This window comes from Drosophila teissieri, chromosome 3R (assembly GCF_016746235.2).
Source record: "Drosophila teissieri strain GT53w chromosome 3R, Prin_Dtei_1.1, whole genome shotgun sequence".
Lineage (NCBI taxonomy): Eukaryota > Metazoa > Arthropoda > Insecta > Diptera > Drosophilidae > Drosophila > Drosophila teissieri.
Genome location: NC_053032.1, coordinates 23,323,527 through 23,341,651, shown reverse-complemented (window position 1 = coordinate 23,341,651; position 18,125 = coordinate 23,323,527). Strand labels below are relative to the sequence as shown.

The window sequence follows — 18,125 nt, the reverse complement described above, 5'->3', positions numbered from 1 at the left end:
AATACATCAACTAAGAAAATTTGCGTTTTCATTTGCTTAAGTATAATTGTAAGCTTATTGAATTTGTTTTAACTTTTAGAATGAAGCAGTTAAAGCAATTGTTTATTTTGAAAACTTTTCTTATTTGTAGCTTATGTTTTAGATTTTATAAATATTTTTAAAATTATTACTAGCTTTCGGATTCCAAAATGCTTGTTTAACATACATATAGTCATACCGCAGATATCCAATATTTTATTTCCTACCTTGCTTCGATTAAATCCCTTAAATCAAATTTGAAAGCTAACCACCAAACAACGAATCTGAAGACCTTTTAACATTTTCTCCTAATTACCGCCCACGCCGTCCACCCATTGGCCTTTCCCCTTTGAGGCAAGCCAACCAATCGGCGGGAAGAGGAGGCGTGACGCGGCTGCGCAGTGCATCCTGCCCAGCTTCCAGGAGCATCAACCCCCGAAAGGTGACTCCGGCCGCAGTGCCTGGCATCCTGACCAGGTGCCCTCGACCAGTCACAACGGAAACTCGAAAGCAACTGCACGAAGGCAACGGAATGCGCGCTGATCATCACCGTCAAGTGAAAGCCATCGAGCTCTGAATAATTCAGGATTATTGATGTGCAGCAGCAGCCAGGTGAAATCCTATTAGTGAAAATCCAACAAGTTCAAGAGTGCATCCGGACCACCGATCGATCGAACCATGGATACGGCCAAGTTGGTAAGATTCGCTTAAAGCATTTATTTCAACCGCATCGGACGTACATAAATAGGGCTTAAACTAGGAGTCCTTGGAGGTGGTGGTCTTAGCCATAGCTGAGGGTGTAGCCCATGTTCTCCATGAGGGTCTCCTTGATGGCCGGCTGGAGAGCCCGCTGCATGTAGGTGGTCAGCAGGCCACGGACGCCCATGGAGAAGAGCTTCTCCAGCTCGTGGGACATGGCCTCGCCCACCAGCTCCTCACGATCTCCGCTGGGGCTGGAGCCACTGCCGCTGAATATATCTGCAAAGGCTCTGGCATCCGGCTCCACCAGCTGCTGCAGCTGCTCGTCCTCGAAGTGCAGCACATCCTCGCCGAAGTTCACCTGGTCCTCGAAGCTCTCCTTCGCGTAGCGCCGCCGGCGTCTCCTCTTTTTGCTAAACTGCCGCCGGTAGAAGTTGTCCCCGTTCACATCGATGAACTCACCCGAGTCCTGGGCCTGGCTATCGCTGCCCAGCTCCAGGCTGTGTTCCTTAGTTCTTTGGGGCACCCGATCCTGGCGGATATCGTAGCCCGCCTGCTGATGGTACTTGCCCCACCTCTGGGGCCTCTTGCTGCCCAGAATCACATGCGGTTCGCCCAGTTCCACTTCCGGAGCACTGCCGAATCTCCGCTTGGAGTTCTGGCGCAACCGGATCCCAGTGGGTCCCTGGCATCCGTGAGCAAACACGGATATGAAACCGGGCTCTGCGAAATGGGAATCCGTGCGCACCGAGGCGGCTCCCAATCTGCGGGACTGCTCGTAGTTGGAGGAGTGTCCCGATCCCAGTGGAACTGTGCGAAACTCGATGCCCGCGTGTCGCAGTCTCAAGATCATGTGGCACTTTCCGCCCATCGGCTGCATCACCACCTTGCCACTGAGCGTAAGATCCGGAAAGATGAGGCGGGTGTCCAGCGTGGAGTTCTCCGTGCTGAACTTGCACTTGTCGATCTCCACCCAACGGTTGGCTGCCTTCGCCGGCGGCACTCGCACCTTCAGATCCTCCACATCCACCCGGGAAATCGTCAGCTTGTGGGGCTGCCTGTGCTGCTGGCTCTGTTGGTTCACCGCCAGCAAATCCTCCAGCTCCAGAGCACTGCTCGAGTCGGAGAAGGGATGGGCTTGTCCATTGCGGCGCAGGAGCTTGGCGTGATAGCCACGTCCGCTGCTGTAGGTGCCCACATTGTAGAAGTCGTCCTCCGGATCGCTGTGCTGGCCGTAGAAACTGTGGTACAACTGGTAGGGACTCTGCGGTGGCGGCTCCCACATGGCTCGCGATGCGGAGGAGCTCTTGGTCTGGACACTGCGTCGTCGCATGTGCTCCAGCGCGTTCTCCAGCCGGTTGGAGCAGCGGTGGGGCAGCTGATACGGCTGGCAGAGGGTCACTGAAGAGTATGGGTTAGCAGAGTTGGCTACGATGCAGTGGAGGTCACTTACCCTGCAGCAGAGAACACATGGCCAGCAGAAGGTGCAGCCAATTGAAATCCCGGCTCACGTATCCCGACATGGCGGTATTGCATACATGGAGCGGGTAACACAATTTACACAGGCCTTGAGTCCTTTGCTTGTTTCAAGATATAGTATCTCTAGGATCTCGTACTTCAGAATTTTTAAATCTCTCAGTGCTTTTTAAACTTTACATTCACTAAATCACAAGATTTGTATGTACAAATGGAATTAGACCTTTCAGGAAACTCTTTTTATATCAAGGACTTTTGATTATTATAATCCAATTCGTTGGTAGAATTTAAACACTTTTAAGTTCGTAAATTAGACTACTTTATGTGTGATTTTTAAACACCGCAGCAATCTCTTGAGTTATCTTTTAGAAGAATCCCTTAGCTAGCCCAGAAAACACCTCCGAACTCGCCCGCAGCTGAACCGAAAATGCGACTCCCAAGCGGAGCGAGAAACTGGCTCGGTCGCGCTTCCATTGCCACAAAACCCAAAAAAGACACCCAGCAGAAGACGCAGAAGAGAAGCCATCGCCATCGCCATAGCCATCGTGATGGTGACGACCGTGTCACTGCCTCATCATGTGCAGTGAAAGTGTTTTCCACGATGGATCCAGAGACGGAGCTACAAGAGTGACAGAGATTCGGAGTCCGAATCAGCCAAGCCGAGCCACACACACACACAGAGAAACAAAAGAAAAAAGACGCCAGCTAAAACAATTTGGAAAAAGAAAAGCATTGTCTTCTGTGGGCCCCATGGGTCTCTCAGTCCACCCACCGCCCCCTTGGGCGGCTGCAAACTAGATCAGTACACATACCCGCATGGTATACCTTGTGTATAATACCATACCATACCATACCATACCATACCATACGATACCATACTATACCATGCCATACTATACGATACCGAAAGGTAAACACACGACTGGAGTTTCGTAATGTCAGTTGCGGGCGCGCATGCGTCGTAATCTCCATGGAGACGTATGTGCTCCATTGTTCGCCAGGGTTCAAAGTTGATCAATCCGTCGGATGAGTCAGTCACCCAGCGCCACAGTTTGTTTTCCCAATTGCACTTGTAATTGCCACCAATTGCGCATACCAATTAGGGCCTAATAGGGTTCATAAGGTACTGCAGGGAATTCGCCCTTTGATGATCGCTAGATAGTTAAATTCTCATTATAACTGCAGCTTAATTGAATATGGAAATGGAAAATAATTTATTAAAAATATGGAAAGAGTGGAAATTCTATTGAACCTTTCTTTGAAAAAAGTATGTTCCCTTTGATATATGATGATGATATCTTATGGTACGATATTTTGCTCCAAAGCTTTATTAATATGATATGCTTTTATGAGATATTTGATATATTATATATATAGAGAGTTGGTACCTTTGCGATATAGAGTATTCTTCAGTTGTGGCAACCCATCGAAAAAGTGGTTCCCTGTTGCACCTGCGCACGTGTGGCAGGTGACATCGCTTGGCTGGCTGCCGATGTGTTTTTTCTTTTTGTTAATTTTGTTGCTGCTTGCACACGACAGTTACACTAAATAACTGCTGTAATTTGATTTGACAAATTGTTTGCTTGCACTTAACGAACGCGATTCAGCGACACATTTTGCAATTTATCAAAAATTTGTGCGCGCAAAAAGCGGAAGAGCACCGCGTTGCGGATTGCCAAATCCGTGATCTCCAGTTGAACGTATCATGGCGTAGATTTACATAACTCCCTCTTTTTGGGGGGGAGAAAGTCGAGCGTTCTGCACTTCTTGTGGCCCAAAGCCGGAGAAAAGGGACGGGACGGTGCCGCTTTCTGCGTTTCCAGCTGAGGTTTTTCTCCATCTCCTCATACCAACTGGAGGTTGGTGAGGTGTATTGCCGATAGAGCCGAACCAAACCGGCAGTGATTACGGGCACGTAATTAAGGGTAACTATCTCGAAATGGTTCTCGAATGCGACGGAGCACATCCAGATGGCACATGGCGGTGCATCGCCGCGCTTGCTGCTCCAGTTTGCAAATGTCAAGCAAGGGACTCGAAATGGGGGCACAACTGGATGCACTTCGTCATTGAGGCCCAAAAGAGTGGGTTCCGTAAGCAAACAATGGTTGGGGTGACTTAGAGAAACACTATTGTCTTTCTTTCTTGAATGGATGTTCAATTTGTTTTAAGTGTTTAAAGTAATCATTTGGTTACTGGCCTACATTTCAAAGTAGGTTGGGAAATCGATTGGTGTTTGCATTGGTTTGGATTTTCATAAGATATATTACTCAGGTTCTTGTAAAAGATAAGTTCGATAAACTGACAGCCAAGGGATGGGTATTTTGCTATAACATAACAGGTAACTAAGATTTTCCATTAAATCAAGATGACTTCATTAAAGAAGTGCAATTGAGGTATTAGTTTGCCTCTATTTCCTAGAAATATTAAAGATCTGGCAGTAGTTCTATCCCCTGCCTGGTTTCATGTGCTGGTGGCCAGTTTGTGAATGAGTTTCCCCCAGTGAAAAGTGAAATCCCGGCCGGCCGTAATGAGCAGGGTGATATGATAACCCGGAGAGAGCGAGAGTGCGACCATAGACAAAGGTTAACCTCGGCGCAGTGCTCATTAAGTGGACAAGTGTCAATAAACCGCAGTTGGAGTCGGCAGATGCGCACGTACCTCTGCCCAAACCCTATCCACATATCATTCCACTACCCACCAGTGGGGGGGTCCAGTGCTTCCAGTGGTTGTAGTAAGTTGTCCGACACAATGGCTCATTACTTAATGGCCAAGAACACGGGAGAACTCGCACCCGGCCAATTGACACCAGGCAGTTGGAAAGGCAAAAGCAAAAGCAAAAGCAACAGCAACAGCAAAAGGGAAAACAGAGGCTAGAGAAGCTGTTAAACTAATTGCCACAACTTCCACTTGACTATGTCAATGTGACGAGTTGGCCATTGTCTCTGCAACCTGTTAACGGCGGGTGGCCAACAACCCACGCAGCAGGTGGCTTTAAAGTTGCGATGGCTTAAAGTCCGCGCAAACACCCAAGAAATCCTCCCAAAAAAGCAACTGGCAAATTGAGCACTAATTTGGCCAAGACGAAATCGAAAGATTCCCCCCTCTCAGCCGAAAAAGAAGCCAGACTCATGACAATTTCCTGGCGCGCCTTGTCTCATTTCCTTATTCCGCAGAGCGACTACGGCGAGGCCAAGACGCACCTGGAGCAGCTGCAGCAGACGCTCACGCACCTGGAACACCCGCACCACCACGCACACCATCCCCACCATCCCCATCACCACCTGGGGCTCTACCATGGCGCCCTGCCCAACACATCGACGATAACCACCGACTCGGTGGTTTCCTGTGTCAGCTCCACACTGCCGGCGGTGGCCAAGGCCATTTCCGCATCCTCCAGCTGCGATGGCCTGCAGTCGGAGCGCAAGAAGGGCCCCACCAGCGATCTGGACTCAGCTGGTCATGGTCATGGGCATGGCCTCATGGAGGCCATCTGCGCGGGCCAGAAGACGTCACCAATTCCACCGCCGCCACCTCCTTGCTGCTTGACCCTGGGCGAAGGCTCCTCCTCGCCGAATCCCATCGCCACGGTCGCCCTGATGAACGCCTCCGCCTCCGGATCCTCCAGCGCGGGCGGAGCAAGTGCCTCTCTCTGCAATGGTATGTACTACTTAGTATATGAGTTTGTGATTCACCTTCTTAGAACTTTAAAAATAGCATCTATTACAAAGTTCGATTGTTAGGAAAATCCAGTTAATTATAGCAAATTATGAACATATCAAACTTCTCTTTCAATCCCTCCACCCTGCAGATCTCACACGGGAGTCCTCCTGGTACGCCCACCATCATCATCACCACCATCACCATCACCACCAGCTGCCCGACGAGCTGGTCATGTATGCCACGCCCACTCCCACGCCGGCAATCGGCAAATTCGGACTGGACACTTCCACCGAGGGTTACTTGAACGCAAGGTACAATGGTAAGCGTCCTCGTCCACGTCCACTGTCAAGTCCGGATGCAACCTGCTCCTGCCCCTGCCCCTGCCCCTGCCCCTGCCCCTGCCACTGCCCCTGCTCCAGATCCACCACCCACTCCGACCCACTGCGACCCACTGTATCCACTTTCTGTTTGCCTTTGCTATTTACACGTTCGCTTGTTTATTAATTTTCCATTATGAGTTTTGAGCAGTGAGTGGGGGGCAGTGCCGGCAGTCCGCCGGGTTGGATGGCAAATGGTACCGTGGGTGTGGGCCTGGGATTCCGGGCTGCTCTGCCATTTGCCGCCCGAGGGCTTTGCTGCAGCTTAGATTGTTGTTTTTAAGTTTTTTATTAAGAAAACATCGCCGAAGTTTGGCGCGTGCCGAGGTCCAAACAAGATAAATATGTTTTTGAGTTTTGGGAAAATCAAACTGGAAACTGGAGTCAAAAGGGCCAAGTTAATCGTTTAAACTGAATGGAGAATTAGCTTGCACTATAAACTATATGTTTGCTTGTAGTAATACTCTTTTAAGTTAATGCCTCTTTAAGTTATCTGCCCCTTTTGAGTTATCTAGTCCTGAGTTTTGGCTGGCACTCGATTATGGCCAAGTCAAGTGCATGTGACAAGCTCGATTTGTGGCCTCAAAGGCATCCCATTGCGAGCGTTAATACGAAATATTATCTAACAAAAGTCGAGTCGAGTCGAGGCCACCTCAGTTGACTCTGAGATGTGGCTGGGATGGCTGAGGTGGCTTCTTCTCCAGATATTTATGAGTGGAATAAGTAAAAAGTAACCTGGTCTTGTTCTCTATTTTTACCTTGGCATCCATCGGGCATCTGCAGTGAATGTCAAAGGCGTGCGGCATGATAGAACATCGAGTTTCTTTGACATACCCGCTGTGACGCACCCGCACACCCATCCACACCCACATCCGCACTCGCATCCGCACCCGCATCCGCACCCGTACTGCTACAGGTAAGCAGATTGAGCTTCACGCTGACAAGACAAGTCACCTTTAAGTCAATCCACGGAGTCGCTTGCTCCTCGAATTATCCGCATTCCATATATATAGAAATATAGATATGCATATATATTTTAAATATTTTTGATTTATGCCCTGTACAGATTTCCATCATCGCCACCCGCGGGCATTCTGAAAAAGAGCGACGAAGGTAAGTCCCTGAAAATTGATAAAAATGAATGGAAAATGATTAAAGCCATGCGTTCGCCTCGCCTCGCGTTGCCTCATCATTTATTCAAATTATTGTGCGCGATATGCATACCTATCAGTGGGTAATTCCATTTGCTGCCATCTTCTTCTAGTGGCTTTCAATATTTTTTCAAATAAAATGCAAGAAATCGCGCGCATAATTTACAATAACAATATCGCCGGTGTTACTAACCGCTAATCCAATTGGCGGCGGCACAAGCGTGCAATTCAATTTCGAGCGCCAGCTACTACATAGTTCGCCTCCGGTGGGCGCGGTGGTGGTGGGCGTGATGGGCGGACGGGGCGTGGTCGAGAGCTGAATCCGCCGCCCACCGAACAAACAGCTCAATCACGGGGTCGCCGTTGAGTGGTTCGTGTTAGCTACACCACCCAGCACCCAAACACCCCAGTCACTCATCCTTCCGCTTACACTTGAAAAAAAAGTTATTTTGTTTATTGAAAAGTTTCTTACTTCAAGCCACATCATTTGTAGTAGTATTTGAGTGATTAGAAAAGTGCATAAGAAACTGAGAAAGGCTTTAGCATTCATTTCCTGATTCATGTTTCTTGAGTTATAAGTTCCTAAAATAAAATATATATTGTTTTGTAGAATAGATTGTTCTTCCTTAAGCATGCTCCATCTTTGAGCTGCATACGGTTGTAGAATTAAGTATGGTATTTTCCCGAGTGTAGTGCATTGTCCCACTCCAACCCACCAACCCACCCGGCTACCATCGTCCTTGGGCAGCAGGGCCAACAGGTCTTCGTTTTCCATCAGCAGCTCGCTTGTTGTTATCGGCAATGATGTTTTTACTTGTCGACACTTGCTCATGGATTATGCAGAGGTATCTCCTGAATTTTTAATGCGCCCAGCGTCGAGTCGCGATGGGCATGGGGTGCCGGAATGGATGCGGAGTGGATGCGGGGTTGTGGAGTAGCTGCCTAATGAAAAGGGCAAACTCGGCTGCTGGTGCTTTCCACTGGGTGGGTGGCATGGAGTGGGTTTGTTTGCCCCCGCTAAATTGCAGCATATTGAGCAGTTTGCAGCGACTGAGGGGAGTGGGTTGCTTAAATAATTAATGGCTGCTAAATACCCTGGCCATTTAGAAAAGCCAAGCGCCGCACAAACAAAGCGAAACAATGTGAACGAGTTTTTGGTGGCAGTCGAGAAGGCGGAGTGCCCTTCAATGGGCTGGGATGCGGATTCGATGTAGCATAATTATGTGGGATAGAGACACCCTGTCTATGATATCATATCTACCAATTGTTAACCTAAGAGCTAGGCTTGATTTTGCCCATACTACCCTCAGTGGGTGAGGGTATCAGGCATAGCCATGTAATTAGCACCCATTCCCCTGACACCGTCACATTGCTCAAACGTGCATGAAAGCGGCTTTCACTGCTGAACTGCTCTTTTCAATCCTTTTTTCCAGAAGCCACCTCGGCGGCCGTCTACTGCAGCGACGTGTCCTCCGGCCAGCACTTTCCGCACCACACGAAGATCGAGCACGCGGACTCCACCACAACGGCGGCCCAGCAGCAGCAACAACAGCAGCAACAGCAACAGCAGCAGCAGCAGCAACAGCAGCACCAACAGCAGCAGCAGCAGCAACAACTGCAGCAAACTGCTGCACTGCATCCGCACCACCATCATGCCCACCACGGCCACCATGGCCACCAGCAGGCGGAGCAGCAGGCTCTCACCCACTTGACGCCACTCCATGCCGCCTCCGCTTTCAAATTTAGCCACACGGCGGTCATATCCAGCTCGGCGGTATATGCCACGCCCTCGCACTACGCCCACCAGCAGCAGACGCAGTCGCAGTCCGTGTACAGGGACCTCTCGCCCACCACCTTGGCGGCGGTCAGCGATGCGGATCTGAAGTACGACAGCGGTCCCTACAACGCCGCCATCTCATCCACCTATCCCTCCGCGCTGCGACCCAATGTGGTGGACTCCACCACGTCCAGCGACGCGGAACTGCGGCTGGATCAGTTCTACGCCAGCAATGGCATCTCCACCAGCAGCAACGGCCAGGCGATCAGCCAGCGCAGGGGTTCGCTGCAGCTCTGGCAGTTCCTGGTGGCCCTGCTGGATGAGCCCACAACCAGGTGAGTCTAATTCAGCGACACCAGAGCTCTCAAGCTCTAAGCCTCGATGGTTCCTCTTTCAGTGCCAGTTGCATCGCCTGGACCGGGCGTGGCATGGAGTTCAAGCTGATCGAACCGGAGGAGGTGGCCCGCCGTTGGGGTCTCCAGAAGAATCGGCCCGCCATGAACTACGACAAGTTGTCCCGCAGTCTGCGCTACTACTACGAGAAGGGCATCATGCAGAAGGTGAATGGGGAGCGCTACGTCTATCGCTTCGTCTGCGATCCGGATGCACTGTTCAACATGGCCTACGGCCACCTGACCACCGGATCCGGCAAGGGTGACCAGCACCAGTTGACGCTGTCGCTGGCCAAGACGCCTCCGACCTCCGGCGACTCCCAGACGCAATCCCCTCGCGTGGCCAAGTCGGAGTATTACGACACCGCCGCATTGCATAAATACTAACCACCATATAGTCGCCACATGTGGGCGGAGCGTTCGAGTGCGGCCGCGTGGGCGTGGCCGTGTCCCATGTACATTGTGTAATCTAGTTGCGTGTGGGGTTGCGAATTTGAAGCGAAGGTTTCGTTATGATGAGCTGCGTTGGAAATAGCTGAGAATAGCTGGGAATAGCTGAGAGGGGCACGAAGCTGTTTGTCGTTAATATCGGGGTCACCATCCCCTGAAAACGGCGGAGTCACACATGCAAGATGGTTTCATCATTTTAATTCTGTTTAATTATAAAGTTATACAAAGTTGTTCAACGTTTTTATTCACCGTGCCCCTCCTTAGACTATCATATATCGAGTTATGGATTCCAAAGACTAGGCTGATCAGAACGACATACCCAAATGGTACTTTACGATACTTACATATAGCATATATACTGGAGCGCTTATGTATACATATTTATCTGTGTATATAGGGGGGATACAGAGAACGGAAGCCATGTGTCCACCAAATATCGTAGTTCTGCATGGAGGTTGAGTTACTTAAATAAACTTTAAAGCCTGTTTCCGCTTTCGAAGACCGTGCAAGTTGGCAGATTAGGATCCATGAAACTTCAGTTCTATAAGGTAGCAGTTAGCGCAAAATTGTTAAATCTAAAGTCCACCAATTCGCGTCGATTGGAGGAACCGGAAACAGAGCTGTATGAACCGTTTCTGTTCGTTAATAAATGGCAACGGAGTGTTTTTGATTGGTTGAATCTCACTCCTCACTCCTCCCTCTTCTTCTTCCGCTTGGGCTTGTCCTCGCCATCGGAATCCTGGCTGGTGGCACTGGAATCGCTGGCACTGCTGCTGCTCTCCTGCTTGCGCTTCTCGGGCGTCTTCTTGGCCAGCGTCTCGATGTACTGCTTCAGCTTGTCCGGCTGCGGACTGTATGCCCAGTGGATCAGCTGCAGGTGGAGGTCGGTGGGTGCTCCGGTTTCTGCCTCGAAGAGCTTGGCCTCCTCGCTCTTGATCTGCTCCAGCAACTTGGACAGCTGGCGATTGCGAACAATGTCCCAGCTGGCCTTGTCATCCGCCTTGGGGAACATGGTGCGCAGATGCTTGTAGTTGCCCTTGGCCTTGGAGCCGCCATAGGCTTCCAGGAACTCCGTGGCCAACTCCTCCTTGGGATCGGGCAGCTTGGTGACCACGGCGAGTGGTAGATAAGCACGATTGTCCTTGATTCGGTTCTCGGCCTCGAACTTTTCGAGGAAATCCTCCAGTACCTGGACTCCCTCCTTGATGGCCGTGATCTTGTCCTCGTTCTTGGTGCCGGACAGGACTCGCTTGGAGCTGCCAATCAATCCCTTGATGGCCAACCTCTGGTAGTCCGGATCTCGTTCCGCCAAAATGCTGCAATACGAGGTGCATATAGAAATAGTTTTGGATACAGGCAAACTGTGGAATGTGCCCATCTACTCATGCAAATATTAGGGTGGATCAGTTTTATGGAAATGCTATTACCAGTACTATGATTGTATCATATTAAACTGGTTCTGAATGTGATAGAATAGAAATCTTAAAGAATCTACACCAATTTCCAAGCAGTACATATAAAACTATTTTCAGGTTTCTACTTATAGAGATATATATGATGATCTCTACATGACTAAGTGGAATGCTATGTTGCATATACAAAAGGTAAGTATCCAACAATATTTGGGCACTACGGATTAATACATCGATCCACCCTAATGTGTATGCATCCAATGCGGAGAGGAGCGAGTGGGAAGAGCGTAGTGGCCGCTCTACCAACTTAATGAGACTTCCGAGTTCAAACAAGCTAAACTGTGCCATGACATCATTGGACGTCGTCGCTGGTTGCCTGGGCCGAAGGTCTCCGGCGACTCATTAGCATGCCAGCGATGGGGGCCTGGTGAAGTGACTTACCTCAGCGTCGCCTCCGCAGCAGCCTTGTCCTTGAATCCCAGACCCGGCACCGTGTCCACCTTGTCCTCGCTGTCTGTCTTGGCATTCTTACTGGATGCCCCGCCGCCATTCTCCTCCAGCCACTTCTCAAAGACACCAATGGCCGCATTGATGTTCTTGAGCTTCTCCTCCGCCTTGGTCACTGGAATGGAAGGTTTAGTGCTGGATACAGTGCATCCCTTGTGCCGTAGCACTCACTTGTCAGGACTCTTTTGGCCCGGCCGAGCAAGCCGCGCACGGTCAGCTTGCGATACTGCATGTCGTGGCTCTCCAGCAGCTTCAGCGTCTCCAGCGCCTTCTCCATGTCCTTGAAGCCAAACTTCGAGTCTCCCTCCGCCATGGCTGCTCCTTTGGTTGCTAATACTTGGGTATCTGATATAAATCCGGCAAATCGCGTCCGCTTTCTGCCAGCGCCAGATTACGACTGATTTTGCGTAGCCACGGTCTCCAACTCGACGACGACATATGGCACCTAATTGTGGGAAGACGCAAAATGAGCGCCAGTGAGAGGCAGTGAGCAGCGCTGAGCAGGGCCAATTAGATAAGCACCACAAAATAACTGGGTGACTCTATGTTCGGAAACCGGTTTGTTGTCGTAGCGCCGGAGCAAAACAAAACCCACGAAATAATCGATACTAAGCGTGGCCATGACGTCATCGCCATGTGAAACTGATAACAAACAACATTCAGCGGGAATTAACGATCTTAAGTACTTAATTTATGGTGCCCTACATAATAAAACATGTAATGTGACACTTGGAACCATAGATTCGATGGTGTAATCGATATAATTGCAAACAAGATCCTTTTTAAGATGATATATGTACAAGCACAATGAAATTACGATTATACGCCATTAGTTTCCCTGCCCAATCAACACGAACACTATTTTAATATTTTTCTGTTGTATATTAACATGGAACTCAAAAAGCTTTGGGCTTAGCGGATGACGATTGGCTAGTTGCAGCTGCGCCGTATTTGGAGTATATCGTCGACCATGAAGTTGCGCAGGTGGCACAGTGCCTGCACCACATTGTCCTGGTCGCGAAGATTCGGTCCGATCCATTGCTCGGGTAGCGGTGCCTTGGCCACCACTTGCGCCGGAGTGACGTGGTTCAGTGCACGCCGCCAGTTGTTGTTGCAGGTGGCCACATTCAGATGGCTGCCCGTCTGCAGGCTCTCGATGTACTTGATGTAAGCCTCCGAGTGGATGACCCGAGTGGTGCGCGGCGGCACGGTGACGAACAGCGGCTCTGGTGGCGGTCCCAAGACGATCGTCTGCTGCTGCTGCAGTTGGTGCATGTTCTGCTGGGGATGCTGCTGCTGGAGCTGCACTGCCTCGAGATTGCTTGGAGCGCGCGGCGATTGGGCAAGGCTGGGCGGGATGGGCACCGTAGTGGCCAGTTGCGCATGCTTCTGACGACGCGGCACAAAGTTCTTGCTGCGGTCTGCCGTCGAAATCGTCTTGCCACACTTGCTGAGATGAACCTCGCGCACGTGCTTGATGAGGCGAAGCACGTTTGGGAAGGCCTGTACCGACTTCTTGATTCGCGGGCAGTTGCGCCACAGGCAGACATACTCTGTCTCCACGCCCGCTTGTGGATGGCGCTGGATGTGTCCGGTGTTATCGGACATGCAATGTTCCGTGCAGTCGCTAAGCTCCTCGAACTGAAAGTCGCACTTATCCCACTGACACTCAAAGGTGATCACCTGTCCAAAGACATCCTGCGACACCTGGGGTGAGGGACTAGCACTGTTCTGGACGTCGTCCAGCTCGCGACGCAGTGCCGCCGTTTCCTCATTCTGTCGGCTAGCCCTATCCTCCCAGCTCTGCTTGACGCTGGACGGGAGATTCTTCCATTCGGTGCCCACCATGCGAGATATGTCTCCAAAGGTTGCTTCCGGGTTGCTCTGGCAGATACCTGTAAAAGAAAGTTCACATTTTAAAAATTATCTTTACAAAAATGTTGGGACAGCTTACCCTTCCGAACTTCACTGGAGTACAAAATGTAGCCGGTCAGGCATTTCTTGGCCGATTTGGCGGCCTTAACTTTGGAGGTCAGTGGCGTGGAGTTAACAGAAGGAGCTGGCGAGGACATGGCCGCTATGTCTGAGCTCAGCGAGGGCGTATCCCCATCCATTGAATCCTCCAGCATGCTCAGTTCATTCAGTTCGTTTTTAACGTCCTTGGAGGGCTTAATGGGAGTCTTAAAGTAAAAGATCTCATCCTCGGTAACGGAAGGACTGTGCTGGAACTTGCGCATGTTGCCCGTAACCAACTTGCGGAGTGCTTTCTTTAGCTCATCATAGACGGACTCACAAATGTACACATCGCTTTCGGATATCTCCGTGGGTCGGGAGGTAATAAATTCGGAGTACTCCAGGACGGCGCAACGACCGACGATGCCCACCACCGGACTGACCTCCTCGACGGTGCTCATCAGCAGCTCCTGGCGATAGAATTGCTTGCCCAAGCCGGGAGTTGTCTCGCTGGGGGGCAATAGCCATGGGCCTTTAAAGTATGATTTTCCATTCTGCTCCCATATCTGCTGCACCTGTGCCACCGACTGCTTTCCCGTTTGGGTGGCCACATAAACGAAGTCTCCCGTTTTTATGGCCCCACTGCAAATAGTGTTGTACTGCTGGTAGTAAGTGGTGCCAGCCTCAGCATTTGGCGGCGGATCGCAAGACACATTTGGTTTTTCCTTCTCGACCAGCGTCTCTTGGAGCTTCAGCTCCTCCAGTTCTCCTTTGTGCTTTTCCAAGCGCTCCTTAAATACAGACATTACGCGCTTTAGCTCCAATGGCTGCTCCCGTGGAACGAACTTCACCGAGCTGCCTTCCCGCACCGGCGGCCAATTCTTCAGCTTCTTAAACCAGCGACCCTGGATGTTGTAACGAGACTCGCAAACGTACACATCTTTCTCAGGCAAGTTTTCTGGGCGCATCTTGATGTAATCTTTTATGTTCATTACGTAGCACATGCCCAGCACTTTGTCCATCGAGATGGTCTGGGAAAGACTGCTCTTGAACACTTCCTTTTCGAGGAACTTGCGAGTGGTCACATGGTACGTTTCGTGGGGCCGCACGAAGATCGAAGCCTGCATCAGCTTCTCGTTGGTGGGTGATGTCCAGAGGCGCTCTATGCAGCATATCGAGGGAATCTTGTTTTCCGGCATCTGCACGTATACGTAGTCGCCGGGAGAAAATACCTGCTGGTTTATTGTCATGCTTTCGCCCTTGGCTGCGTTAAACTCGTCCTTCTCCTTATCCTGCTCTTGGTCCTGTTCCTCCTGTTGCATCTTTTGCTGGCGACACAGCTCCACATCAGCCATAAGGCGTTCTATGCTAAAATTTAAAGCGGATGAGCTTAGTGTGTCCTTGCATAACTCGTCTCTCTTGCGGATGAAGTACGTCTGTAACTCGATGGAGTCCTGGAAATGTTTGTTTTTAGAATAGTACAATGTTTCTATTATCGAAATCATTACTCACCTGAAAAATATCCGAATCTGTGCGCGACAACTTTCTTGCACGCTCCAAACATGAAAAAATATCTTCCTGGTAGACATCAAGCCGCTTGTAAGCACCTTTGTCAAGCCTTCGTTTCACAAGGTCCAGCGATATGCCACGCACCTTGGGCCCTTCGCCTATCTCATCGTACTCCGGCAGTTCGGCCAGGGAATCCGAGTAGCAACGTCCCTCCTCATCCTGGTGATTGTAAATAGTGGTAAACAGTGTGAGGAACAGCTCCTGAACAGCCAAAGGAACATCCGGAAGAGAATCGCGCTCGGTCCGCAGTTGTTGCTTCAGCTGCAGCGTCAATTGTTGCAGCACGAGTGCATCCTTGTAGATCTGCGAGTCTGGCTCGTTATACTTGCAGGCGTTCTCCAGCATTAGCAGAAAATCCGCTGCCAAGTCATCTAAGGTCTCATATGCGCCCTGTTTTAGTTTCTGAGCGATTCGGTCCATGTCAATAGGTTCCCTGATAATGTCGTAGTAGTCCGGATACTCGCTCTTTGATGGCAACTTGGTAAATATAAGCGATAGCTGCCTCTTGCCCTTGGGCTCCTGGTACTCCTTTACCGTTTCGTAGAATTGCCACAGACGCTCTGTAATCAGAGCGGTCTTTAACTTCCTTCCCACCTTGCTGTACTTCTGCTGGGGTTTTTTGCCCTCTGTAAGGCCAGGGAACTCCTTTAGCTTTTCGTTCAGGGCTCGCTCCAATATGTTAGCGTCCTCGTATATGTTAGAGCCCTCCTCATTATACTGTCGGCAGTTGGAAAACATGAGTCGGTAGTCGGATACCACGTCCTCCACGGCCGCATAGCGATCGGTGCGAATGTTATGCTCGATTGTGTTCATGTCAATGGGATTTTGAATGATATCGTAGTAGTCCGGATAAATCTTGCGAGGCGGCTTCTCCATAAACATTTCGATGGGACGACGATTGCCCAAAGAGTAGTCCACTAGGTACTTCTGAATGCTCAAAATCTTCTTTTTAATAGCCGCGTTGATGGCAATGCGATTGGATTTGGGTGAATTCGAGTTATTTGGTGTATGGGAAGCGTTTGAGTTCGAATTTGAGTTGATGCGGGGTCTGCCTGGCTTGCGCTTCTCCGGCTGCGTGGCAACAGTAAATACCTCTGCGTCCATATCTTCTGCATCCTCGTCATCCAAATCACTGCCCTCCTCCAGAGACTCCTCGACCAGCTTGGCGTTCATTAGCTTTAACATTTTCAAGGCATCTTTGTGAGTGCGATGGGACGTCGGAAACGCCTTTTTAGCGTTGTCCAGCATGAGATATAGATCGGCAGTGAGATCACTAATGTTCGCGTAGTCGCCCTTCTTTAGCTTCGTGTGGATTTGGCTCATGGATATGGGTCGTTTGATCAGTTCAAAATATTCGGGATGGAAACGACGAACTGGCAGTTTCCACAGAGAGTTACCCAATGGAGGGCCAGTGACTCCTGGATGTTCCGAAGTTCCTGGTGCGTTGTACAAGTGATCGAACAATGCCCACATGGGCCCTTCGCCCTTTTTGCTGGTCTCCTCGTCGTCCGAACTGTCAACCTCTTCTTTTAAGGCTGCAAAAAATATCATTAATATAAAAGAACAAACTATTTTCTCATTATAATCCTTACCAGCAATGGCTGCACTGGAGAGACTCTTGACGCGCTTAGCCAGCTTGCCTTTGCCCGTCTCCAGCTCAATACGCCGCTGCGTAAAGATCCGCTTCAGGGATTTGGCGTCCTTATAGATCTGAGAACCGGGCTCGTTGAACAGACATGCGTTCTTGGTCATTTGCAGCAGATCCCGCTCCATCTCCACCAGCGAGGAGTAAGCGTTCATTTGTATTTTGGTCGCAATCAGACGCAGATCAATGGGATGCTCAATGACATCATAGTAGTCTGGATAGATTTTCTTCGAGGGCAGCAGTTGGAACATGCGGTGCATGGACCGGTCGCCTACGGGATCGGTAGCGGTCATAACGGAGGCGAAGAGCTCCTCGTACTGGTTGTACTCGTCATCAGTTGCTCCATCGCCACCTGGTTCCGCGCTGCTGGTCATTCGGCGCACTTGCCGCGACATACGTCTGGCACGCGGCTCCTCCTCCGCCAATCCATTGGCCTCCATGATGCGCTGCCTCTGCGACTGAATGTGCTGCCACAGGGAGACGGCGTCCTGGTGCTCGCTACTGCTCGGTGTATAGAAGGCCTTGGCATTGCCAATAAGCAACTCCAGGTCGGCCATCAGATCCTCCAAATCGTCGTATGAATCGGTTTTTAGCTTCTGCTGCACCTTGAGCAGATCAATGGGATTGACCACCACGTCATAGTAGGAGGGCTCTTGGCGGCGCTTTGGCACACGGATGAAGGTGTCGCACAGCATGGAACCGTCCTCCTTCTTTATATTGCGTATGGAATCGTACAACTGCTGGCACAGTTCTGTGGGATCGAGGCGGCGCTTTTTTCGCGCCGATTGTGTCGTGGTCTGCTGCACCGGCGACTGCTCCGGCGTCGAGTCGTCCAGCTGCAGCGGGTCCTCGTCCTGCCGGCTGGAGATGCTGCTCGCCCGGCGCTTGCGGCTCAGCATCGTGTTATCCCTGCTCTTATTTCAATTAAAATCTAAAAATCCGACAATAAGACGCCACACAAAATGCCACAAATTCTGGGAATGAGCGAAAAACTAGTGACGGGCGAACAGTTCGATAGCACGCAGGCGATATATAGTTC

General features: G+C 50.4%; 4 protein-coding genes across 5 annotated transcripts; 1 reads left to right on the top strand and 3 right to left on the bottom strand.

The window, feature by feature from the left end:
* The first annotated feature begins 696 nt into the window (after nucleotides 1-696).
* Nucleotides 697-10,108, top strand: LOC122620242 (ETV5-related protein Ets96B). Of its 2 annotated transcripts, XM_043797616.1 has the most exons (7): nucleotides 697-714; nucleotides 5,367-5,850; nucleotides 6,002-6,172; nucleotides 7,014-7,146; nucleotides 7,297-7,343; nucleotides 8,815-9,493; nucleotides 9,556-10,108. In XM_043797616.1, the coding sequence occupies exons 1-7, from the start codon at nucleotides 697-699 to the stop codon at nucleotides 9,935-9,937; spliced, it is 1,914 nt and encodes a 637-aa protein (XP_043653551.1). In that variant the 3' UTR covers nucleotides 9,938-10,108. The 2 variants fall into 2 exon arrangements, with proteins under 2 accessions (XP_043653551.1, XP_043653550.1); XM_043797615.1 differs by lacking the exon at nucleotides 697-714 and having other exon boundaries at nucleotides 5,322-5,850.
* LOC122620243 lies at nucleotides 800-2,240 on the bottom strand. Its single transcript, XM_043797617.1, has 2 exons — nucleotides 2,171-2,240; nucleotides 800-2,118 (listed from the first exon to the last, which is right to left on the bottom strand). Exons 1-2 carry the CDS (start codon nucleotides 2,238-2,240, stop codon nucleotides 800-802), a joined length of 1,389 nt encoding a protein of 462 aa, XP_043653552.1.
* A 126-nt stretch (nucleotides 10,109-10,234) lies between the features above and the next one.
* Nucleotides 10,235-12,328, bottom strand: LOC122620244. The gene is made up of 3 exons (XM_043797618.1): nucleotides 12,091-12,328; nucleotides 11,854-12,034; nucleotides 10,235-11,316 (listed from the first exon to the last, which is right to left on the bottom strand). The coding sequence occupies exons 1-3, from the start codon at nucleotides 12,230-12,232 to the stop codon at nucleotides 10,689-10,691; spliced, it is 951 nt and encodes a 316-aa protein (XP_043653553.1). The 5' UTR covers nucleotides 12,233-12,328; the 3' UTR covers nucleotides 10,235-10,688.
* Nucleotides 12,329-12,642: 314 nt separating this feature from the next.
* LOC122620802 (protein polybromo-1) lies at nucleotides 12,643-18,087 on the bottom strand. The gene is made up of 4 exons (XM_043798430.1): nucleotides 17,034-18,087; nucleotides 15,385-16,976; nucleotides 13,874-15,326; nucleotides 12,643-13,814 (listed from the first exon to the last, which is right to left on the bottom strand). The coding sequence occupies exons 1-4, from the start codon at nucleotides 17,983-17,985 to the stop codon at nucleotides 12,850-12,852; spliced, it is 4,962 nt and encodes a 1,653-aa protein (XP_043654365.1). The 5' UTR covers nucleotides 17,986-18,087; the 3' UTR covers nucleotides 12,643-12,849.
* Nucleotides 18,088-18,125: the final 38 nt, after the last annotated feature.